We start from the raw sequence: 24,478 nt of genomic DNA, 5'->3' as shown, positions 1-24,478 counted from the left end.
TGTTGGTTCCCAGGGTACATTAAAATATAAGAAAGGGGATATACTTTTATTTCCCTTCTGTAGAAGCAGGCAGTTAGGGACATACACCCAAAGCTGGAAACCAACCGAACTCCCAGTGGGAAAGGACACAGCCCCCAGCTCAAAGCCTTGCAGCACAAGACAGGAACTTTCCTGAACAGCCATGAGTGGCAGCATCACCTTTGCGGTGGCTGCCCCCTAAAACACACTTTCTGATGGGTTGTGGTTACACACAAAAGCTTCCAAAAGGAAGAGACAGATGACCACCAGCTGCATCCTCATTACCTCAACTGAGCAACCATCATCCCCTCAGCAGGCTTTTGCTTTAATTTCTTTTATTAGTAGCGATGTGCCCTCATGGCCCCTCAGATACTGCCATTACCCACAGCACTGATTCTTTCATTAACAGGTGTCAGCCGCCTGCATAGCTTGATCCACCACACGGCAAGACACCCCAACTGTCAAAACGGATGGAGAGATGAAGGCTCTGCCTCAAGTATGTCACCGGGTGACAAAAGGGAAGGGGCATCTCCTCTTCCCCTAATAACGACTGAGGGGACGCTCCCACTCAGGAGGCTACAGCTCAGTCAAGCTTTTACCCTCACAGGACTCCACCGCCCTATCCGAAGCGGGAAGAATCACCTCCACTTCCCCCAGCGCTCTCCCTCCTGTCCCTTTAAGGGGCGGGCCGCCACCGCCTGCCAGCGCTGATTGGCTGACTACTCCGTCCGTCCGCCCAGTCGTGTGTCCTCGTCCCTCCCTCCCTTTCCCCTCCTCCGTGGCCGTTACCGGCCGTTACCAGCGGTGGCAGGTGATGGTGGCGGGTAGTGCTGTGCGGCTGTTGCCGCTCCCGCGCCCCCTCCTCGGACGGGCCGCTGGGGCCAGGGGAGGGCCGCCCATCTGGGCGGCCGCAGGGCGCGGCGGGCTGCGTACCCGGCGCTGGGTTGCGGTGGCCTTGGCGGTGCCCGCGGGGACCGGCTGGAAGGAGAGGCCGGGGCAGCGGGGACCGGTGTGGGTAGGGGAGCGCTGCCCTGAGCGGCCCCCCCTGGTGCTGCTGCGACGGTTGGGTCTGGTACTCCGGATGGGTTTGCGGGCCTGCGCGTTGCTGCTCCGCTTCGGCCCCCTGCTGCTGCTCTACCCGCTGAGCCGCCTGTGGCCCGGCCTGGGCGCCCTGTGGCTGCGGCTGCTGCGGAGGGCGGCCGAGGCCGCCGGCCCTACCTGTGTGAAGCTGGGCCAGTGGGCCAGCACTCGGAGGGACCTCTTTTCCGAGGCCTTCTGCGATGAGCTTTCTAAGCTGCACATCGAGGTGAGCCCACACCCGTGGGGCCACACGGATGAACTCCTAAGGAAGGCCTTTGGTGAGGACTGGATGGGCATCCTCAAGTTCCAGAGCCAGGAGCCAGTTGGCTCGGGCTGTGTTGCCCAGGTGTATAAAGCCTATGCTGACCTCACGGCTGTTGGTGGCTCCCAGGCCAAGGAGCTAGTGCAACACTTGGAGTTTAGAACTGCTTTTGAAGCATGGGAAACGTCAGGCTTTAGAGGCCTCATCATGTGGCTGAGGAGGAGGAAGAGTGAGCAGATACGAGATGAGAGGAGCAGGGAGGAGCTCAGTGCAGCAGACTGCTCCCAGAGAAGTCCTGAGAGTGGGATGTCCTTTATGGAGCAAATGGCCAAACCACTCGTGAATGCACATCCTTCATCAGCCAGACATCTCACACCTGTAGCCATTAAAGTAAGTCATACACATGACTAGTAGTGTCTGAAAATGGAGGGTGCTGGATGAGGCTGATCAGGTTTTAATTTCCATGGAGATGAGCAGCTGACTGAGGCCAGGTGAAGTGAGAAGTGATGCTCATCTCCCTCAGTGTCTTTTCTCAGTGTTTTTGTTCCAGCCAGCTGCAATCCAGACTTGCAGTGGCTCCAGCTCTTTCCAGCCTGGAGAGCTTGAGGACCCATAACTGCCTATGGCACCATTTGATGTGGCATGTGGATGCCACAAATGCTTACAAGGGCACAGTTTACACTAAAAGAACGAATATTAAATTTGGTTTCACCTTCCAGACAAGGAAACCCCTTCTCTGCTTACATGAAGAAATCTGGAACAGATAAGTTCTTTCCAGCAAAGTTTATTTAAAGAAATCTTACGTTTGAGCTGCTCCAAATACTAGTCAGTACTGCATAGCAGGGAACAAGTGGGAGTGTGAAAGCAGTGGAAAATGGCATAGGGTGAGACTGTAGCACAGATATATTCCATTTGACAGTTGCAAAATGTTTCTTTACAACTTAATCCATGGCAAGATCTGAGTTCTGATGACTAGCTGGGGAAACTCCCAGTCCAACAGGCTGGGTTCTAGCTATTTGGAGTGTATTGCTTGAATTGATTGACGTGGAGTGTCTAGGGAGTTGATCTTGCCACTGTTGGTTCTTATGCAGGTCCTGCACCCTGGGCTGGTCCACCAAGTCCAGATGGATCTTTTTCTCATGAAGCTGGGTAGCTACATCATTGGACTTCTCCCTGGATTCAAGTGGCTCAGTTTGACAGAGATTGTGGAGGAGTTTGAGAAGCTTATGATTCAGCAGGTGGGTGCAGTGCCGTGGTCCCCACGTACTGAAACAAAACTGCCTTTGATCTTGTTACTGGCTGGCTCCAACTCTGTTCATACTGCCCTGTTTTCAAGGATTAGGTGAAGACTTGCTTGTTCTTTGGTTATATTCTTTATTCTAATCAGTCACATAATGTTACTGTAGGAAAGCTTATGTGCTCACAGAGTAAAACAAAGCAGTGAAAAAAATTAACAGTCTTTATCAGATTTAAAAATATTTTTTTAGACTTTTGAGTATGTTTTCTAGTGAACAGCCTGAACAGGCAGCTAGCCATGGTCACGGGCCTTTTTGCAGCTTTCTGAAACATGAATGCTGGTAAAGTCCTCTCCTTAGGAAAAGAATTTCTCAGATGTGTTTTTTCTCTTTAATCCCACACAGATGTTTGCAGTTTGTACTCACTGGTCATGTTTGTTAGCACTGAGATGTGTATTGGCATAACTAATATGCTTTCTCATAGGTTAATAACACATTCTATATTGTGTTGTCATCAGACTCATAATATTGATAACGTTAAGCTTTGCAAATAGATTTGAAAGGGATTCACTAATGTCTTCTAAAGACAGTCTTGACACATCCTTACTACCAAACTTACAAAGATTTCACTACAGGCTCAATTAGGGTGATGTTTCTGTTAAAATGAACAATTATCTGCTAATTCCCTTTTTATGTCTAGATTGCAATCTAAAATCTGTACAAGCTTTTGAAAGTCTTAATTCTTTTCCCCTGTTGTAAAAAGATCTACACAGTAAATACATGCTGTATAAACTATGGACTGTGTTCAGATGTGATTCAAGTCACTAGTACCAGTTTACTCTAGCAAAACTTTTGGTGGATGTACTGAAGGCTGAGGATTAGGAGAGCATCTGATACACTTGTAACTTCTTTTCCTTTAAAAGGCTAAGAAGTGTTCCTCAGATATTTCCCTTTGCCAGATGAGGGGGGTGAGGCAAGATTATCCTACCTCCTTGAGCAGCAGGAGTGGGCAGGAGAGATGCCTTGTGTCAAGATCACAGAAGAGCTAGGCCAGGACTCTTTGCACAGTGGATTATTTTGTACATGTTACATTAAATTCTTCCAGCTGTGGCTGCCTATCTGTAAAGCGAAATTAGGGCTGCAGTTCTTCTGCCTTGTCTGTTTGCCTTGCAAGCTGGACAGTGAGCTTTGATTCAGGATCTGTCTTACTGTTGAAAATAATACAGTCCTTCTCTTTTCTGAGACATCAGGCCTATATAAATCATCCATACTTTAAAGGTGCTGGGTTGTGTCTGTCCATTACCCAGTCTTTTACTCCAACTCTTCCATCAGGAAAGCTGGAAGTATGTAAGAAGCACCACCCTATTTTGTTTTCATTCCAGCTTTCTGACTACTTTTGTTGGTATTGAATATTGCACCATACAATCATATCATCATACAGAGTCCTGAAGATCTAATTCTAATTGGATATAATTTCCAGCCTGCTTTTTCTTTTTCTCCCTTGAGATTGACTTACGCTATGAAGCCAGAAATCTGGAGCGCTTCCGACAAAATTTCCTAGATGTCGATTTTGTGAAGTTTCCAACTCCCCTTTGGCCTTTGGTCACAGCAGATGTTCTAGTGGAAACATTTGAGGTAAGAGTCCCAGGGTCTGGGAGTGGTGGTAGCAGGGATAAGGCCCTTAAGGGATAACATGCCAGGGAGGTGTTTTTTGAGACGTAGCCATTGGAGGCAGAAGGATGCTTTTCTCTTACTTGCTTAAAGAAATTGGTGTCCTTCCTCAGTGTCCTTTCCATGCTGTTTGTGAGCAGTTTATCCTGGAAGGCAGGTGGCAGAGAACTCCATATAGAAGCAAACACTTGGCCTGAAACCAAGCAGACCAGCAGTGTGTCCAGCCACCATGTGCTTGCCTGTGCTTTGCAAACCAACACCATGCTTCAGCTCTCCTCTGTGATGGGTCAAAGCAAGGAGCTCAGCAATCTGAAGCTTTTTGATGCTTACCTCACTTTCCTTGTGCATGTTTGACTTAAACCAAAGCCATTCTCAGCCTTATTTTTCCTGCATGTGATCCTTGCAAGAGTATTTCTGCCCCAGGCGGTATCATACCCTCTTTCCAAAGAGCAAACCTGTGTTCTCTATCACATTCAGTACAGCCTCTGTTGAGCAGGTCCTTTCTAGGCCCTCCCCTAAGTATGGGCACCTAGGTAAAGGTGTGCTTGAAGATGGCATGCAGGGTGTGTTTGACTCCAGCTCTTGTCTTTATTTCAGGAGAGTGAGCCTATTTCACACTACCTTCACGCGGAGATTGCCACAGAGCTGAGACAGAGACTTGCAAAGATGGGCATGGACATGCTGCTAAAGATGGTAGGCACTTGGCTGAGGCTAGAAGTGAAGGTTGTTTTCCTGCAGAAGCTATTCAGTTGGGGTAATGAGACAACAGGGTGAAAAGAGAACCTGTTCTCACATCTCTTACCCATCTCCCCATGGGCTCAGACCAGAGCTGTGCCTTTTAGAGCCAGCCTGTGGATGGCAGGTATCTTGCAGTAACTCAGGACTTGGGCCACTTGCAGCTCCTGAACTGGCAGAGGGAAGGTCTATACCTCATGTGGAATGTCAATGCAAGGGCTGAGTAGAGCCTGGGCAAAGTACACCACTACTGTAGTAGTGCAATAGACTCCAAAATTGCTTTTATGTGTAGTAAAAGCTCTGGTGGAACTAGAATAGTTTTAGGCTAACATTAGATTCAACGGTTAGGAGCAAAACAACACCTCCCCCAGTTTTAGGCGTAGAAAAGAATTAAAGAGCAAAGAAACAACATTATGGTTGTAAGTAAAACAAACACCTGTTTCTTGAATACTCAGTTCTAGCCTGTCCAGGACCCTCCATTTCAAGGGCTGTAATAGGACTAGAAGAAGAACAGAGGAAGGTTGGTGTGGAATGGCTTCCATACTGAGCTAGTGAAATTATTTGGACTCTTAACTCTGGAAAGCAGAACAATGAATAGCTTCTGACAGAGGTTTATGCACTCATAAGTGCACAAGAGTCAATATGGATCTATTGATTATGCCGTCTCAAAACAGAACAATAAGGAGGACAAAAAAATTAATATTAGAGGTAACTTTTTCAGACGATGCCTAAAAAACAAACCCTCTTCCATTTTCTCCCCCTGCCCTAGTTCTAATTATGTATGTGGCAATTGGACAAACTCACAGGAGAAATCCATGAAATACAAAGATAACCTACTTGAGGCAGGAAGTCCTGCAGTCCCAGGTGGCCATGGCGATTAGTGGAGAAGTAGTCTTGTGCTTGCCCTCTTTCAGGTGCTAACTGCTAGCAGAGCAGAGAAGTGCTACATACATTTGGTTTCTCTTACCTTGTTTTCCTTACTTTCCAATACAGTTGTAATGTGGGTTGTTGTCATGGACTAGACAAACTTAACCCTTCACTATAACCCATGATACTGAATGGTAAATGGCCTGTTCTTACTCCACTGCTTTTTGCCAAGGGCCACCAGTGTGCCCCAAGTTCAGGGTTAGTTACCAAAGAGCACTACTGTTCCCTGCTGGGAATCCTGCGTGTCCTACCTGATCTCTAACAAACACACAGGATGGCTTCACACAGCTCTGCTGACTCCATCGGTGTGGCACCCATGCCATTTCAGCACAGCTGGTCTCCAGTGCTGAGTGGTTGTCTAGGATGATGTACATTAGTAATGATGGTGAACAGACCAGAAACAAACCTTTGCTGTTGACCTGCAGGTTTTGCTGTGGATAGGTTTGGTCGGAATGAGCGGCTCTAAGACTTTCCCATCCTCTAGGTCTTTGTTGACAACTTTGTCCATGCTGACTTGCACCCTGGGAACATTCTGGTTCAACACACGGCCAACGTCAGCACCAGCAGCAAAGAGCAGGCAGCCATCGTGGACTTGTGTGACACGCTTGTGGTGGAAGTGCAGCCACCCCTCAGGCAGCTCTGCCTGGTGCTGCTGGATGCAGGGATCGTGGCCGAGCTGCAGAGTGCTGACATGCGGAACTTCAGGGCAGTTTTCACAGCTGTGGTCCAAGGCCAGGTGAGGCCTCTGTCACAGGGCTGGGTAGCTGAGGCTGGGGAAGGGAGACAGCAGTAGAGTCTGATGGCCAAAGTGATGGTTTTCTCTCTTATTTCCACAATCCTTAAGAGGGGATAGGAGAATTGGTAGCTTGGAAGCTATACTGCACACAGGGATAAGATGTTCAACCTCAGCAAGGAGGCTGCCAGAGTGGAGTGATTTTAGTGGCCCAGGAAACAGGAAGCACTGGTTGCCACTTCCCAGGTCAGGAGTGCTTCTGGTGCAAGTTAGGATTGCCTGGAAGCCACTTGTGTTTGAGATTGTTGCAGGAATCTGCCAAGTTGGAGAAGAGGAGGGAATAGGTCAACATCTTGGTCTTCCATACACATTTTGTTGGTGTGTCAGCATCTGTAGAGAAGAGGAAGCAAAACAGTGGGGGTGGAGAGTCTGGACTCTGCCAGGCCCCTTTGTATAAGGGGAACTACTTTATCCTCCTTCTCACTTACTTAAGATACACTCCCAGATTGACTAGAGAATCCAGTGCTGGTGTCTCCTGTTCATTCTGAGAATAAGCATCTGTGTTCATACTTGCATTGTTGGTTCTCAGCTGTGGGTTGGATGGCTCACTAGCATATCTCAAGAGGGACACATTAACTTGGTCAGTTTAACCTGCTGAAGTATGCTGAGGAGTAAGTGCTAAACTGTGTATTGGGGCCCTCCTGTGCTGCCAGACTTACTTCTCAGGCACTGAGCAAAGACTGCAAACATTTGATTGATTGCAAGTCCTTCATGGCTCAGGCAATGATCTACAGGTAGAAAAAGTGCTACACTATCTCATTGCTGAACCTCGGGCTGTGGCTCTGTACATCACTGTCAGACATGTCTTCCAAGAAGAGCTGCAAAGCCTCTCACAAGTGAAGCCTGGGTTTGGCTCCCTTTCTCACCAAACATCTCTTGGTGTAGAATCAGTTCACTCCTCTGTAGTTTGCAGGTTAAAGGTTGGACCTAGCCCATAAGGGAGGTTAATATATGCCCTTCTTTATACCATTATCTCCTCTGCTAAGAAAATGTTAGTCATGTGGGTTTTATTTCCCTCCCCTAAAATTTCTGACTGCCTGAGAGATACCTTTGTTGTGTTCTACCCTGGAAGAAAAATAAACAGGATTTTGCTAGATATGAGCTAAGACTTTTGGACCAGTTTGGCTGCTCTTGCACCTGTTTCTGTTGATTCATGGGGTCTCTGTTGCTGGAATGAGAAAGACTGGGCTTGGGAGTTCTCCCTGCAGTATGCTTCCTCCAGGGACCTTTGCAGCAGGGGCCTTCCAGCTCTCTGTGGGCACCAGTGATCCGGTTCTGATCCTCCTTTTCAACTTGTTTCACAGGGGGAGAGAGTGGCAGAACTGATCCTTCATCATGCCCGTGCTAACCAGTGCCAGGATATCGAGCGGTTCAAAGCTGAGATGGCGGAACTAGTGACTAAGGTCCAGGGGAACACCATTGCCCTGGGAAAGGTGAGTGCACTATGTCCCACCCTTGCTTATCAGTAATGCAGTGCAACTTGGCTTTCAGAATGCACTGAGAATGGAAAGACCAGCTCTTACCTCATCAGCACTTACCACCAACATCTGCGGTTCCCTGTGAGGAGCTGCTAAGCCAAATGTTACAGCTTGCATCCTGTTAGCTAAGGCCAACCTGGGTGCTTCAGAAAATGTAGTGGTGGCATTGAACAAATTAATGCATGTTGTGTACTGCTGTGAGGTCCAATGTTCTCAGCCTTCCTGGGCTAGCAAGTAAGCAGAACCACAGGTCATAGCTGAACTCCTTATCCTGGCCAGGGTGGGGGGAAGAATCATATCTTGATGGTGGCTGTTGGCAGCCCAATAATTTTGTCCCACCACCAGAACTAAATGCTAACACTTAGAAGAATCCAGCCTGTCACTCAGTCTTCTTGACCACAGGTTTTTTTTCAGTTGTTAACTTCTCCTTTTGTAATCCAGCTTCAGGTGGCGAATCTGCTCTCAAATGTCTTCAAACTGTTGATGACCCATAAGGTAAGGTCCTGTTGCCGTCTGCCTTCAATAGCTGGCAATTCATTTCGGGAGGGAGAAAAACTCAAATGAAGGGCTAACAAGGGGGGGGGAACGGACGGACGGACTGTGGGTTCTGAAACAAGCTGCAGGAATTCATCGAAGTATTGCAGGCATATTTGTTTCTCAGGTCTTGATACACACCCTGCCATGACCCGTTTCTTGGGTCTGCATTAATACCACATTTAACTAAAACGAATGTTTCTGTGATATATTTTTCCTAGTTTTTATATAGTCACAAGAAGAAAATGAAATCTAATGTATGTTCCCTTTGTTGTATCACTGCACACTTTCTTCCCTAGACCTCCTCCTTGATGTGGGGTTACGGAACTGCACTAGGCCACTTTACGGGTTTGTTAGGAACCTTCAAAGTGAGAAGTTGTTCACAGAACAGAGGTTCCATCTTATAGATGATAGTATTTGGAGAACATGTTTCCACAGTTGCAAACAACTTTGGAAATCAACAAATCTATGGTGGCCTGAACTAGAGGAGATGAGATGGCTGTCAGCTACATAGCTGCCCAGCCTGTAAAGGGTCCCTCTAAACATTCCTTAGTTAGAGGTTGCTGTCATTAAGTCTCATTAAGCTGGTTTCTAATAAAATGTAATTTAGGCCCTTACAAAGCAAATCCTCTCAACTCGATGAATTCTTAATGCCCCGGTATGCCTTGAAACAATCCCAGTACCTGGCTGAGAACTGGGGAATAGTTTGGTCACATGCAGAGCAGAGGTTTCCTCTGTGATCTGGGGGGCTCTTTTGTAGCCATTCAGGAGGTGAGGTCCCATTTATGCATGTGCCCTTGTTCAAGTACATTGGATACTGCAGCTTATAACTACACTAGCAATGGTGAGGACTCCTAAGCTCCTGCTATGTCAGTACGGAAGAAAAAAAAAATCCCAGTCCCCTTCTGGAGCTGAAAAACAAACTTCTAGGTTCCCTTAGGGCATTTAACCTGAAACTGTCACCTTATTTTTGGGCCTGCTGCTGGATTTCAGTGAGTTCTGAAACTCACAAGTGATGGAGTTGCAGCATACCTTCAGGTATGCATAAGGTCTTCCCAGTCTCTTCCCTTCCCTCTGAGCTTAGCCAGAGAATTCTGTGGAATTCTTAGCCCATTCTGTAGAACTGGCTCAGGAGAAAGTAAGTTCTGACAACTCCATTTAGTCTCTTGTCATTCTAGGTGAAGCTTGAGAGCAATTTTGCTTCTATCATCTTTGCCATCATGGTTCTGGAAGGACTTGGTCGTTCCCTGGATCCTGAACTGGACATTCTAGAGGCAGCTAAACCACTGCTCATCAAAACTGCAGCTTCTGTCCTCAGATAGACTTCTGTGGCTGGTGCCCCTCTCTGTGCAGGGTTATGCCTCTGCCGTCAGTGAGCTGACTGAGAAAGAAGCTCATGGTGAGAAGTCATGTTTCTCCTGGGGACATACCATGCAGAGGTTACTCTCCATTAATGTTGCTTTCAGTTGTTTCAGCCAAGCACCAGGCTGAGATGATCAGAATTCCAGAAAACAGAAAGACTTTGCACAATTGGAGACTTCTGACTCATCGCATAGTTCTAAGAGCTAATGTGCTCTGATAATTTTTAAACTGGCATATCATGTAGTTTAGGTGCACATGATCGCTGCAGCCTGATGAGAAAAGCAGCCTGACTTGTCTAAAAGTCTTTAAAAAGATGTTCATTGATCCAGTCTGTTTTGAAATCTATCAGGTTAAATATGTAAAGTTGTTACACTGACTTACCTGTCACTGTGGTATGAGACATGGTGTTCTAACACCACCTAAGCAACTCATTCAGGCTGAAAAAAAGCCAATAAACTTTTTGTCTTTTACACTTTTATTGTAGAAGTGTCCTGAGATCCTGCAGGGAGTGGTGTGTTCTTAGGCATTTGGGATGATAGAAACAGACCAGGCAAATGGACACCCCCTCCCCACCACTCTAGCACAATACAGATAAACAGCAAAAGAAAATACTTGCCTAGGCAGGAGACTGAATTCCATAATAAAAAACAACTTTTGGGAATATTTGTACTGCTCTTAGTGTTTTGTATTTGGGTTTTTAAGCTTGAAAAAAAGCCTTTTTTATTTCTCTATGCGCTTCCTTCCTATCACTCTCCCCACTGTTCCCCTAGTCTCATCCTGATCAACTCAAAGCTTTAACTAATATGCAAATCTGTGCCTTTTGTTTCCAGTAGTTTGCAAAACAAGGAGTCCAGGCATGGGTGGAAAATGCATTGTGAACGTTTAAAATTAATTACAGCTAGCAAAATGTGGCTTTTACAGTCATTTTAATTGCATTAAGATTATTTTATGGCTGCATTTTAATAGTGAGAAATACAGGCTACAAATGACTGGAGATACTATAATACTAAATATATTCCCAGATACACTGCATGTGAAAATGTAGCAGCACAGTTTTTCTGCAGTGGTCTGTTTTCAGATGGTTAAGCAATCAAGAAAAGGACCTTAAGCAGACAATCTGTTTTTTTATGGTGGTTATAAAATAATGATTAATACGTGAAGTCTGAAAATTAAGTTTAAATGCTGCTTAATATATTTAATGTATTTTCCTTTAACCATTACATGTTCCACTTCTAATGCTTACGGATAAAAGCAACAGTAGAGTTTGAGACTAAGTAAGTTTTAGGTTTGTTTCTTTAAGTCTAATAGACTTAAACTCATAACAAGATACACTGTTAAGTAGCGCATGATTTTGTGTAAAGGAGAAACGTAGAATCACAGAATGGTTTGGGTTGGAAGGAGCCTTAAACCTCATCCAGTTCCAACCTCCTGCCACAGGCAGGGACACCTTCAACAGGGAAGGACACCTTCCAATAGACCAGGTTACTCAAAGCCCTGTCCAGCCTGGCCTTGAACACTGCCAGGGATGGGGCAGCCACAGCTTCTTCAGCCAACCTGTGCCAGTGCCTCACCACCCTTATAGTGAAGAATTTTTTCCCAATATCTAATCTAAATCTCCACTGAAAGAAGAAGAAAAGCAAGAGACCCCCAAACTTTACATTAGAGAAAACCTTCATGTGCTGCCAGGACCTGCTTTCCCTCTTGCCACGTCCACTTAGCTTGAGGGGCTGAGTCCATCAGCTGTGCAGGTCGGGGGCACAGCAACCGGTTTGCTTTCTGAGGAAATTTCAGCCAGATTTCCAGAGACTAAACAGAGCTCAAATAAAATGACAGAATTCAATGTGAAATGCAAAACTGTGCCTCACATGTAGTTTCCATGTATGCAGCAAATGATATTTTTTTCAGACCTTAACTAAATGCCTAAGCCTTCACCTTATATTTAGGTTCATCTTTCCTTCCCCCCCCCCCTTTCTTTTTTGATAAAAATCTCAGAATAGTTCATGCATATTATAGATCCTAAAGTTTAAAAATACCCCTTTTAGCTATTAAGGCCTTAGAATAAACATCTGGCTGAGACTTAACTGCCTTTTTGGGGAAAGTTGAAGGCATAGCTTCTCAGTTATCTCTTAAGGAATGCAGCCTGAGCCTCACTGCTGAGAAGCTGCTGGCCATACAAAAGGTTTGGCAGAATTACAGAGGGGTTCCCTTCTGCAAGTTTAATTTTTTCTTTCAGAAATTGCTGTTATGGCTGATGCTGTGGTCCTGGAAAAGGGGTGAATTTCATAACATGCTTTTTTGCTGAGTGATGTGCCAGAAAATGTGGAACAAGTTTCTAAGTGTACACAGAACGTCAGGCAACAACATCTACATTTTGTATCTAGTTCTGTTCTAGGTATACTTAAAACAAGATATTGGAAATATTAGCTACATTTCAGCATAATTTTGTGTAAATTAACATTCTTCAATAGAGCTCTGAGCGTTCCAGCAAACAAATCATGCCATGTCCATTCTCCCTTCCTAAATATTCATGTGAATAAATCAGTTACCTTTCTGGCTACCCAAGGCTGACAACAGCATTCTGTGATGCAGCCACTGTATTTTGTACCTCTGATGATATGAGGAAGAAGGACGGTGCTTCAGGATGTGACAAGCGTAACCTCCTCCTCCCCTCTGTGAAAGAAGGCATCTCCACTTGTCAGAGTACAGCGTGTTAAAAACCCTCTTCTCTCCTGCTGACAACACATGCTTCACTGAGGAAGTCAGTAATGTGCTTAGAAAAATCAGGGAGGGGAGTCATGCGCAAGTAGCATCGTGGACTCCAAATAGTAACTGTTTTGGCCTGTAGCTAGAATGGGGAACTCCTCCCATCTCATTTATTCATGGTGAACAAAAAGTCTGTTTATTCTGACCAGGTGCCCTATCTGCAAAGATACCTGAGTATCCTTCTGGTCTAAGATTACCTGCTGTTGGAGACTGCCAGCCTGAACACAAGATTGTAGGCAAAACAGACTGCCAAGCCCAGCACAGGGTTTAGTGATTCTCCAGAGACAGATACGGCAGATAACAGACATTTTTCACATCATAGTGCCTGGAAAGGGTGTCTTGTCACTGAAAAAACACCTTCCTTTTTGCATTCTAGGCTTCTGTAACTCGTTCTTCCTCGAGGGGAGTGGCTTGCGTATTCCAAGCAGTACGTAACCCTGACACTTACCTGGAGCCCAAGCTGGAGGGTTCCAAGTTGTCTTACCACGTTTTCTGTAGCACCTCACCTGTCCCTGAATCCTTGCCCTGTCCCCTACAGCAGTTTTAGCAGGAAGTAGCACAAGCCTAAGGCCAGGTTAGGTGGGGCCTTAGGCAACCTGGTCTAGTGGATGGTACCCCTGCCCATGGCAGGGGGTTGGAACAGGATGAGCTTTAAGGTCCCTCCCAAGCCAAACCGTTCTGTGATTCTGTGAACTTTGTCATAGGTATGGGGACTTCTCTACAAGTCTCTACAACTCATGTGCAATGGGGCACTTGTAAGAGTCTGTTGTTAATAATGGAAACTGCAGCGGATAATTTACATTGTACATTTCCATTGCTACAGGGTTGGTTTTGGTTTTGCATCCAGCTGGTGTCTAGCTCTCCTTCCCCATTTTTCATATAACTTTAACATAGCAAGGCAAGTCATATGACCGCATCACTTAACCACACTTCCTATTTTATGTGGTCCTTGACCTTAAAGAAATAAATGTGCTCTTCTGGCACTGGTCTGGAAGAAACACAGCAGGGCAGAAAGTTCACAGAATGCAGTAGCGGAATGGGGAGCTCCTCACGCCTTTATTTAATTTCCCCACAGGCTTGTGTTAGCAGGACTTAACCTGTGCCTGTGCTTCCACCACTTCATGTAAAGGACTCATTCCCAGGGTGTTTCTCCTGATCTTTCTTGTTCTTCACCTCCTATTGTATCTATTGCCCATACCTTCACTTAATTAATTCCTCCTTTCTCTGTCATTTGCATCTTGAAAGCAGTTACAATCTGATGCCGCCAGAAGACTCTAGGTCCTGTGCCCTTTGAATCACTTTTATAATTCCCAGGTTCCCTGCTGCTCCACTCTGAATTGCCTCATGACCCTTTCACCAGCCTCTGACTACAACTTCACATTACAGGCACCAACTCCTTGAAGCCCTGTGGAAAGAGCTGGGCACCTCAAGATGCCTTTGGGGCAGAAACTCAGCAGTATGGCTGTGTCTCATTAAATACCAAGGTAGCTTTCGGTTGCAGAGTTGGGTCTGTCAGCAGGGCTGCTTGAGACAAAAGAACAGCTTGACAGAGGTGAACTAGAACAGTAACTCCAGAAAGAAATGTGTGAAGGTCCCTTCTAACCCAAACTATTCTATGATTCTACCGAAGTGAACTCTGGCTGCAACGTAAAGGAGATGAAAGACCTCTCTGGAAACCACAATTCTACTTGTCACAACTGCATTCGTGCACCCAGGCTCTGGTACACTGACACACAGCTACAAGATACAGATCAGGTCTGTGAACGCCTCAAGGGCCTGCTTACCCACTCTGCAGCTTCCTTATGCTAGTAGCGATGCCCGGAGCATCAAAAGATTCTGTTCTCTGAGGTACTGCTGGAGGTCACCGAGTTGCTGGCCTTCTTTCTCCACCTTCTGGCGTGAACGGTCTCTGCTCTGGAACACTCTCCCTTTGGCAGCCTGCTGCTTTTTTTGTTGCCTGTCCTGCTCCCGTGATTCTTGTTCCAACATTTCCTGCCGTGACTGCCTTCTGCTCCTGAGAAAATCCTACATAAAGACATTTACAATTGCACAGCCAGCTTTCATGCTGAATTTCATCCACATTTATCACCAGCAGAAGCCAGAAATGGGTATGATTTATGGAAATTCATTCCTTACATGTAGAAGGACTCTTTCTGTGGCAGAAATGGACAAATTTACTTCCCATCTTTCATCTTCATACATGTGTCAAAAAACCCTGTTACCCTTCATTTCTTTACCTCTAAATTATACTGGATATATTGCATATGAAACAGGTGAAAGAGAAATACTGTGGATGGTGCCACTGCTGGAAACATGGTAGTACAGGAAAAACATTTTGCACTTGCTCTTACCAGCCTTTCTTTCTCTTGTTCAAAGCTCCTTTCATTCCGTTTTGCCTGCAGCTCCTTTCTCTGCACATACTGTGTCTTTAAGAACTGTAACCTCTGACTTGCCTTCCTCTTCTCCTCCTCTGGGAAGAAGGATTCCTTCCTGCTCCTCTCTGCCCTAGCAGCCTGGAGCAATGCCATGTGCTGCAAAGCTCTGTCTTCTTGCTCCAGCCGTTTCTCCAGCTCTTGCAATATTCTCTGATGCAATCGCTGCCTGTTTCCAGAACAAAATCTCTCAAATTCCTCAGCAAGAAAGAGCAATAAAAGAATAAGACAGTGCATGAGGCACAAGGCAGATATTCTGGCAATCTGTGCTCTGTTAATATTGCAGGACTCTTCGTCAAGTTATGAGGGTTAAACCTGTGTCCTAAGCGGGGGTGGCAAAAACCCCAAATAGGCTGGTGCTGTCATCTGCTCACCTGACTTTCCTAACCTGGCTCGGTGTTCCTGGCCCTGAAGACCAGGAGCAATGAAAATGGATTGTGCAGGCAGGGCTGGCAACTGGGTGGCTATGTGCCTTGGTGATAGAGCTACAGTGGCAACAGAAGAGATGGAAGGAGCTGGGTCATGGGGGTGAAGATCTGCTGAGCTTAAGTGGACTGGGGCAGGGAACGGGGATTTGGGAGGCAAAAGGACTTTGGGTGAGTATGAGGTTGAAGAGAATCTGCCCTTGAAAGTGAGTGTGAAGGCCATTTGTACCCATTCAGCTATATCTCCAGCAGCAATTTTATTCCTGTTAGTAAAGTACCATGACCACTCTGCAGAGACGTATGAGGCACAGCGTGTTATGTTCAGAGACTGAATAAGAGCACCAGCGAGTAGACATCACCAACCTTCTCATATTTACTACAAAAACATTTAGCTCATAGGTATCACCTCTGACTGTCCCTGCGCAGCTGGCGTCGGATGCCATCTGCCTCTTGCTGATGCTCCCTCTTCAGCTGCCTCTGTTCCTCTTGCCGTCTTTTGTGCTCAATCTTGGCTCTGTTGAAGTCCATCTCCTTCCATCTCTCCTGAGACACACCATTAAGGATTGATTTCTAAGAGAAAAAAAATCAAACCAAACCCCTTAATCTCATTAGTATATTTACGTAATGCAAACTGTAAACCTACAAAACCAGAACAGCTTAGTCTTCTAATGTCACTCCTGAGCTCTGGAAGCCACACTGGTTTCCACGAAAACTGTTCCATGAATACTGGCTCATGAATACTGTTGTGTCACTTCCCACCCGTGAAAAAGCTGAGTATGATGCTAAAGCCTGTACAAAAGAATAAGCTTAACCAACAAAGGGGTGTCTGAAAATCCAGTTTTAAGAGTTCTTCTTAGGTCAGTAGGTTGTGCTGTTCTGGTTGTTCCAGTGTTGAGCCAATGCTTAAACTGCCCAATCTTTGTGTCAGCTCCTGGAATGGATGGAAATTACAGATTCTGACCACAAATCAGAGTACAGATTCCTAATTAGATTTATTAGAAAGAGGAACTTCTGCCTCCCTTTGGCCAAACACAAAATCTTCCCGGAGTTCTCTGCAGGTGTACTAACTCTTCACTTCCTGCTTGAGGTTTCTACCCAGGGTCAAGGAGTCTGTGTTTATTCCAGTAGTAGCTGCATTTCAATGCTGGGCAGTGTTCCTAACTTGCATTTTAAAATTCACTGTGCTGTGTAAAGAGATGAAGGAGCACCTACAAGGCTTCTTTTCACAGCCATTTATTTCTTTTGTACTCCTACAGTGCCCTCTATGAGGGAAGGAGCAAGGGAACATTATGAAAACATAGACATGCTTCCAGATTACAAAACTAGAGCTGTTTGGGTCTGGAACAGAGTTTCCACAAAACATTTTCCTCTCTCAAATGCACGCACTCCCTGGGCTATGTGATTCAGCTCATTACACAAACTTTCTCTTTTTCTGCTTTCAGTATCTGTAAAAGAGGAATAATTCTTTTGCTATCTAGGGTCTACTAGAGGCTGAAAGTTTGACTTAGAAAATTTAAGAGCCAAAATAAAAAACTCTATCAAAAGTGCCAAGTAAAAACACCAAAAGTGCCCTGTTCCTGTACAACACTGATTCTCAAGTGGAAACCACGTTTCTATTTATGCATAGTCATTATTCTACATAGGCATGATTTCTGTTATAGTCAAAACCTTAGAGAAAGAGGTCAAAAGCAGGTTGGTACTAGATGATTTTAAGATCCTTCCCAACCCTAACCATTCTATGATTCTATGATATTCTCCCATGACATAAACAAATCACTTGGCCCTAACAGCTAAATCTAGTTTGGAACAAATACTTACTGTAATGCTTTTGTCTTTTAGAAGACTGAGAGTTGTGGATCTCCTAAACTGCCCACTGGAGGTGCTATGTGGCCTCTGTGTACGCAGAGCTGATCCGATGGTCAGGCTGTCTTTCTGTAGCGATTGATTCACTCTGTCAAAGAAGCTTTGGCACCTGAAAGGAACCAAAGCACTGGTTCCCATGGAAGGGTTCCCTTGGGAATGCTGGATTGGAGCTTCTGCGACTCTGGACTCAAAAAGACCTTTCAAATAAATTAGGGCAGGGACATATGAGGTTATAGGCAGCTTATGAAAAGAAAGTCTTCTCATATAAAATATATTCCATCAAGACTTTGATAACTTATGTCCCGATTTTGGCTGGGATAGAGTTAAGGAGTAACTTAGTACCAACATTTTCCTCTGAGGAGGTGGGATATTTTTTTTTTTTTTAGTGTCCACAAAACAGGTCCTAGCTTTCAAAAACCAAGGTTGCCATTGTAATCAAGCATAGGTTTTGCCTGGTAACAGAAGATCACTGACTGCACTTCCAGCTACTCAGGCTTCAGGATTGTTTACATGGTATTTCACAGACACACATGAGCTGCTCCTGCCAGTGCTCTGAGACATGGAAAAACTACACATTGCTTGCCAGGGCGAAGCCTGACCTATCCGTCCTGCTGAGAGACAGGAGAAATTAGCTTGGGCACAGCACTGTGCTAACACAGCTTTTGGATAACTGAGAACACGAGCAGCATTTGGTTGCACCTTTCTGCTAAAGACAGCGTACACCAGAGTGACAGCTGTTGCATGGAATGATAGTGGGACACCAGCTGGGAGGAAACGTGCACTCCTGGTTGACTTTTCTTTCTCCCTCTACCAGCAGAGGCACAAAACAATGTGGTAACAGAGAAAGCTTTAGGCTTTCAGAATCCTCACTTAGATGCCTGCAGTTGTCACAAAACTGACTTAAATAAGAACAGTAACAATATGTTTAAAATCAGGATCCAGCCTCTTTTGGATGATAAGAGAACAAAAGTTTACTGTTGTCATTTTCAGCACAGAGGAGGAGTGTTCTGCAGAACAGTCCTGGTGAAGTCTTTCTGCTATAGGCAGTCATAGTTAACCTTACAGATTGATTTTTAAAGTAAGGAAATTTTGTAATATATTTATAGTGAGCATTATGATAAAGGTTAAAAAACTCAAAAGCTGCTACTTCAATGGGTGTAGAAGCCAAAAACCCCAACTTCCATCTGATAAACCTTTCACCTAGGGAAGAAGATGAACAACTTCTCAAGCTGTACCACCATTAATACCTCCACAGAATGATACTACGTTATGGTGGCTGTATTCACAGCATGGCATTATGGCATTTTCTTTTGAAACACCGAGAATATGGCAACAGATCTTAGACATGATGGCCTGCAGGACTGACACTGTGTGGCAAGTCTTACGTTTGGATAAAAGAGCTGCAATTTCAATACCGTGTTTGTGTTTAAAAAGAGCCTCAGTTTCAGCATCCTGCTGTCTGCTGTCTGTTTCTTCCTTGTGGACTGTCTCCATTAACCAGCTGTCTGTGTTGACGGCAGTATCAACCATAGCATGAGCCATCTCCATCTGAGGACTCTAGAAATAACAAGAAATACAATCATAATCCAGACCTAAAGAACAGGTTAGTATCATGAACTTAGAGAACTTACGTTGCAACTAGAGTTTAAGACAGTAAAAAGAAATTCTGTGCAAGTTCTTTACTAAAGAAACAACTCCATAGTAGAATAAGTTGTGATCCCTTTGTGGCCCTCTCTGCATGTTCAGGTGACCTAAAAATGGCAGTACTTCCCCTGTAAGGGTCCAAACTGGTAGAAAAGAGATCAGGCCAGAGGATGAAGCCAGTCACGTTTATGGTGCCAGAAATTAGGATTCTAACCCTTACATAACCATGGGCAAAAGCTTAGCACTAGCTGGTGCCTCCTCCATACTGATCTTCACCAAGTGCCCTGTTCACAGGCACCAAATCAGCTACCAAGGATCACAGGAGTCTCTTGTGCTCTTTCACTGGGAGAGGTGATGCCTCTAACAGAGTGGAGAAATACCTGAACAGAATTATGCAGGGACTGCCTTGGTATAGAGTAGTCCTTACAGTAATCCTTATCCAGTGTAAAGTCTTCTGTATGAGACTTTTTCCTGCCTTTGCTTCCCTCATGAAGAGGCAGGATGTAAAGAAACTGCACTATGTGACACTCCTTCATATTCTGCATCCATGGAAGAGGTTCTAGGGGTCTGTTCCAGGCAGTGATAGTAACAGCTAGCTCTTTCCACAGGCGAAGGATCAGGAAGACAGTGCAGAACACATACATAAGGACCAGGCCTAAAACCTCTAGCAATTTTTTGGTACCAAGAGCAGAAAACTTGAGGTAACAAAGCAGACGTTATACAAATAGCAAACCACATGTTAACAGAAGAGCCAGGATTAAACTTTTTTTACCTTCTTAGGTTCTGTAACTTCATTGTCCTCTTCCAAACAAGGCTGAACTTCATTTGGAAGATTTTCTGTCTTCAATCCCTTATCTTCCATTTCCTCTTCTTCTCTGAAAACACTTTCTGAGCATGAAATACTCAATTCAGACATTTGCTCTTCTATTTTATTGCTGAGCTCTTTTTTAGTGAAGCTTGTTCCTGGGATGAAGACATCCTCTTGCTGCCCTTTGCACCCTGTAGGCTGCGTAGATTCCCAGGCTTCAAGGCTGCAATGGGGAAGCGAGGTACACCTACAACTACACTTAATACATGGCCGAGTTGAATACAGACCCTTTGGCCAGTAGTGCAGGTCTGAGGGATCCTGTCTGTAATGGCCTGAGGCTCTATAACCCGGTGCCACGATGTATGGATAATCCAAGCTTGAATCTACCACCATCTGCCTGGCTGCTAAAGGCATCTGCAGTTCCAGGATGATGCGTTCACTTAAGGGCAGAGGAATTCGCAGAGCTTGGTCAGAAGACACCTCCTTAGTCCGCCCATTCCAGAAATTCACAAGCACTCCCCTTCTGTTGTGTGCTGTGCATATTGAGAAAGAAAATAAAGGCATAGAATGTATGTCAACCTGTGCGCTTTTTCTATTAGAAGGCTGGAGATAAAAGCAGCAGCTTGTGTTTCACACAAGCTTGTGACAACTTCTGTGATTTTTTTTTTTCTTGAAAGGTTTAAAATTTGACCTTGTTTTGAACTTCCTATGAAGACACAGCAGATAGCAACATTCCTGCTCATCACAGCGAGCCGGGATTTTGCTCTGCAAAAGCTGGAAACTAGACTGACAGATCACCAGGTGAATATTCATGGGGGCCAGGAACGTTTATCTCCTTGTGTTAGTAGGATGTGACGTGCCTCTCTCCCAGGCTTTTAAGAAGTTTCCACTCACAGAACAAAGCAAAGATTAATTCTGGGAGCTGCATTAATTCTGGCACCGAAAAAGAACAGGCTGCTTACTGCCAACAACAACAAAAATAAGAGAGATGCTGAAGAGAACCCAAGCAGCAGGTGGTGAATTCTCCATGATTAAGACTTCTCTTTTCTGTATAGTAACCGGCAACCATGGCGGGTGTAGCACTGCAAAGAAAGCCAATTCCCCCGTACCTAAACATGCTTCCTTGTTCTCCAGAACCTTTAGCACAGTGCCTGGGCCAAAACGCTCAGCTCTAGCCTCCCACGGTGCTAAGACCCTGTCTCCTGGAGCAAGCGGCTGTCGCCTGGCATCTTCATAGTGGAGAATGTCGTAGAGAGGGGTTTCCTGTATTCGAAGCTGTGCCTTGCCTTTCAGAGTGCCACTCCTGTCAAACTCAATTAAAAAGCGCTCCCTGGAGCCCTACAAGAGTAAAACATGCTGTTTGTGAGACACACATCTGGGGCCAATTATCGGCCAAACGTAAGTGCTAAGAGGGAAGTGGCAGAAATCCCAGGAAGAGGAATGTAATCTGGGAATGTAAATTTCCTTTTCTACCAGGTTTTTCACTGTACCATGTCCATGTTGGGCTTTAAAAGCAATTACGAGGCTGGGGCTCAAGGGGCTGGCAGCCTTTCTCTTCCTTTAATTTTGGACTTGGATTTTAGTAAGAACACAATTAGCATGCTAAGGCAGAATCTTACCAGGAAAACCTCCCATCAGAAAGAATAGCCAAAAGAAACTGCTGTGTATGGTGCAGTTTGTTCTGCAGTAATCAAAAGGATAACAAACCAGTAAAATATCATAACTGTCATAAATCTAAGTGCTTTACTTTAAGCCTTCAGCAATGGGTGAGGGGAAGATCTGTTACTGAAGTCTCAGCCTCCTCTGCAGTTCTGTGAGTGCACTTACAATGTAATGCCATCAGCAATTCTAATGCATCAGACTCCAGCTAATGTCACTTGTGCCTTTAGCTGTCCCCGTCTGTTCCACCCCATGCTGGAGCTTGCAGCCATCCTGACCTATAGTAGCATCACTATTTATTTAACTACACTGCGAACTCCAGAACAAACTGGATTTTTAAAGAAAACCTGCAGGGGGGGATTTTCCGTCTGGAACCCAAACTCATCTCACCAATCCCAGAAACAGCTGGAAGAGAATGAGGAAAACTTCTGGCTCAGTAAGCAGGAGGGCATGGTCCCTGGAGGAGGACATTTTGGGTTACTGGTATGCTGTTTAGCTCATTGACTTTGCTGCTAGACTGGGCAGAAGCAAGTAACAGGGATAGGGGACCTGGTTTGTTTGATTGTCTCTGGAAACCAGCTCATTATAACTACTAAATGGACTGATTTCTAGGCTGCTTTTGCTTGCAGGACTCCTCAGAGTAAAGAGCTAGTCACCGCCAGGAAACACGGAAGTAGGATGTGGGGAGACTTTACCGGTTACTAAGTGCACTGTGTGAAAGGGGAGCCACTCCACAGCAAGGGCATGGGACCAGTGAGGCATGGGAAAAACAGAGAAGACACACAGAGCAGCAGAGTTCCCAATAAATAACTACCTTCACCTCCTGGGCAATGTGCCCTAGGTAGTAATAGCCATCAGCTTCTCTTCTGGCCAACACACGAGCCCCCCTCAGAAAACTGGAAGCCTCTGGGTATGAATCAATGAAATTCCTTTTTGCTGAGGATATCGAGGACCTACAAAAGGAATCTGGGTTCCATGCACAGACAGGAAAGCTGTGGAAAATGGAAATACAACTAATGAAGACTTTGGCAACAGAACTCCTGCAACTTGCTATAACGAAAACAAGTGAAGTGCCCATGGAACACCCTTCCCACCCCACAGTAATTGTCCTTGTTTCCTGGCTTTTTCTCCTCTGCCTTTCCAGTGACCCATCTATAGATTCTGAACTCACTGTGTTGCTGGACATGTTGGCAGCAGAGAGCCACAGAGATCTTTATGAGCTGCATGACAGCACCGGACATGTGAGACAGACATGGAGCTTACCTGGAGGGTGGAAGGAGGTGGAAGCAGAAGATGAGCATGATATTTTAACATTTAAATCCTTAAACAGGAATATTATTTATAAAACTGAAATTTACTTCCCAGTGTATTACTTCCCTCTTTGTTTTAATTCTTCCATCAAACCTTGGGATACTACACTATTTGTCTATCAGCTCATCACAGATTGTTAGGGTCTTAAGCAGTCAAGCTTGGAAAGGAGACAAGAACTGTGTTATGAAAGAACCCTTGTGTTTCACCTGCTTTCTATTTAGCTGCTAGGTATGTAGCAGCTGTATCGCCCTTTCTTCAATCACGATGAGGTATATTGCTCAAAGGATGAAGTGTCATTTCAGGTATACACAAAGTTATAGCAGATATCCATTTCGGCCCATCTCAGATCCTGTCACCATTTTACTCTGCCATGAAGGAGGCACTAGACATGTGATTCTTGTATCAGAATAGTTTTATCATCTTACTAATTCTTACTCCTTTCAGTTAAGTGATTTTAGTAAAGAGCTTTGAACCTGGAAAATACACCAGTTTCTCAGGACCAGGCATAGCTTGGAGACAGGCAGCAGGTTGCTGATGCTGCCTCTCCATGCTCAGCAGTGATGCAGGTATATCAAACTTGCTGGCTTCCTCCCACTCCATCCACCCCTGGCTCTCAAACAACATGTTATGGGCAGCCAGTGTCATGTGTGGATTGCTGAGTCTTGTACCCTGATCCTTAGCTGTCCAAGCTCCCCAAGCAAGCAAGAGCTGAGAGGTCAATGAGAGGATCTGAAATCAAGGAAGAATGAAAAAAAGTGGAGATGGAGTCTGGGAAAACAAGGGAAAAATAAAAGGAGGAGGAAAGAAAGCGAAGAGGACGAACAGGAGCGCCCTTCACACGTGCAGGTCTTTGCTAACGTGGGACAGGTGTGCAGTTCTTCACTGGGTGCTGCTGTGCTCAGGTACCCCACACAGCTCACCTCTGCATCCCCGCTACCGCAACGCCTCCTTGCCTTGCCCCCTGCGGGTGCCGCCCTCCCACCACCGGTGCCCCCCTCTTCGCCTCTCCTCGCCGGGGGCGCGGGTCAGCAGGAAATGCTCCCTCAGCGCACGGCTTCCATCGATGCCGCGCTAAAGCACCGTTGCTACGCAACTGAACGCTGTGGGCTGGACCACCCAGTCCTCCTAGGGGGGGAGAAGAGGAGCAGGTTATATCTTTAGCCCGTTCCTTAAAGACGAACACCCAGCATCGCCTTCTCCGGCTCCGAAACGAGCACTCGCCGCGCCCCCTCCTCTGCGCGCTCCGTGAGCGACAACAACTTTTGTGACTCACGATGGACTCCCTTTCTCCCCCCGCCGGTGTGTTGGTGCCGTCCTGCCGCTTCCAAGAGCTGGGGGAGGCGGAGAGGCAGGGCTGCCCTCTCAGACACAGAGGTGGGGTGGGAGCGGCACAGCGTGGCGGAGGAGTCTCCGTGCAAGTGTCTCCGTGACCTCGTGTCTCCGTGCTGAGCCGCAGCCTGGTGCTGTGCGTCTCGTCT

General features: G+C 45.7%; 2 protein-coding genes across 4 annotated transcripts; one reads left to right on the top strand and one right to left on the bottom strand.

Annotated features, from left to right (window-relative positions):
* The first annotated feature begins 832 nt into the window (after positions 1-832).
* On the top strand, positions 833-10,567 carry ADCK2 (aarF domain containing kinase 2). Its single transcript, XM_057427840.1, has 8 exons — positions 833-1,750; positions 2,452-2,598; positions 4,102-4,230; positions 4,864-4,959; positions 6,413-6,664; positions 8,026-8,154; positions 8,641-8,694; positions 9,912-10,567. Exons 1-8 carry the CDS (start codon positions 833-835, stop codon positions 10,053-10,055), a joined length of 1,869 nt encoding a protein of 622 aa, XP_057283823.1. The 3' UTR covers positions 10,056-10,567.
* On the bottom strand, positions 6,659-23,171 carry LOC130609174 (trichohyalin-like). Of its 3 annotated transcripts, none has more exons than XM_057427837.1 (9): positions 22,504-22,902; positions 21,140-21,368; positions 19,995-20,563; positions 18,994-19,135; positions 17,534-17,775; positions 16,122-16,285; positions 15,210-15,459; positions 14,643-14,883; positions 6,659-7,051 (listed from the first exon to the last, which is right to left on the bottom strand). In XM_057427837.1, the coding sequence occupies exons 1-8, from the start codon at positions 22,873-22,875 to the stop codon at positions 14,659-14,661; spliced, it is 2,193 nt and encodes a 730-aa protein (XP_057283820.1). In that variant the 5' UTR covers positions 22,876-22,902; the 3' UTR covers positions 6,659-7,051; positions 14,643-14,658. The 3 variants fall into 3 exon arrangements, with proteins under 3 accessions (XP_057283820.1, XP_057283822.1, XP_057283821.1); XM_057427838.1 differs by lacking the exon at positions 6,659-7,051 and having other exon boundaries at positions 14,056-14,883; positions 22,504-22,681; positions 22,861-23,171; XM_057427839.1 differs by lacking the exon at positions 14,643-14,883 and having other exon boundaries at positions 22,504-22,908.
* Between the last annotated feature and the right edge of the window lie 1,307 nt (positions 23,172-24,478).

This window comes from Pezoporus wallicus, unplaced genomic scaffold (assembly GCF_028554395.1).
Source record: "Pezoporus wallicus isolate ANWC-B61680 ecotype Strahan unplaced genomic scaffold, APGP_CSIRO_Pwel_v1 contig_2908, whole genome shotgun sequence".
NCBI classification, from domain to species: Eukaryota; Metazoa; Chordata; class Aves; order Psittaciformes; family Psittacidae; genus Pezoporus; species Pezoporus wallicus.
Note: the sequence above shows the minus strand (reverse complement) of the source record. Positions and strands in the feature narration are given on the sequence as shown.

Bases quoted from the DNA above. Each gene is read 5' to 3' on its own strand.
- ADCK2 (XM_057427840.1), top strand. From the start codon at position 833: ATGGTGGCGGGTAGTGCTGTGCGGCTGTTGCCGCTCCCGCGCCCCCTC. The intron at 4,960-6,412 runs GTAGGCACTTGG...CCCATCCTCTAG, and splicing joins TGGACATGCTGCTAAAGATG to GTCTTTGTTGACAACTTTGT. The intron at 6,665-8,025 runs GTGAGGCCTCTG...CTTGTTTCACAG, and splicing joins CAGCTGTGGTCCAAGGCCAG to GGGGAGAGAGTGGCAGAACT.
- LOC130609174 (XM_057427837.1), bottom strand. From the start codon at position 22,875: ATGTCCAGCAACACAGTGAGTTCAGAATCTATAGATGGGTCACTGGAA. The intron at 20,564-21,139 runs GTACGGGGGAAT...CAATATGCACAG, and splicing joins GAACAAGGAAGCATGTTTAG to CACACAACAGAAGGGGAGTG. The intron at 14,884-15,209 runs GTAAGAGCAAGT...GTCTTTATGTAG, and splicing joins AACAAGAGAAAGAAAGGCTG to GATTTTCTCAGGAGCAGAAG.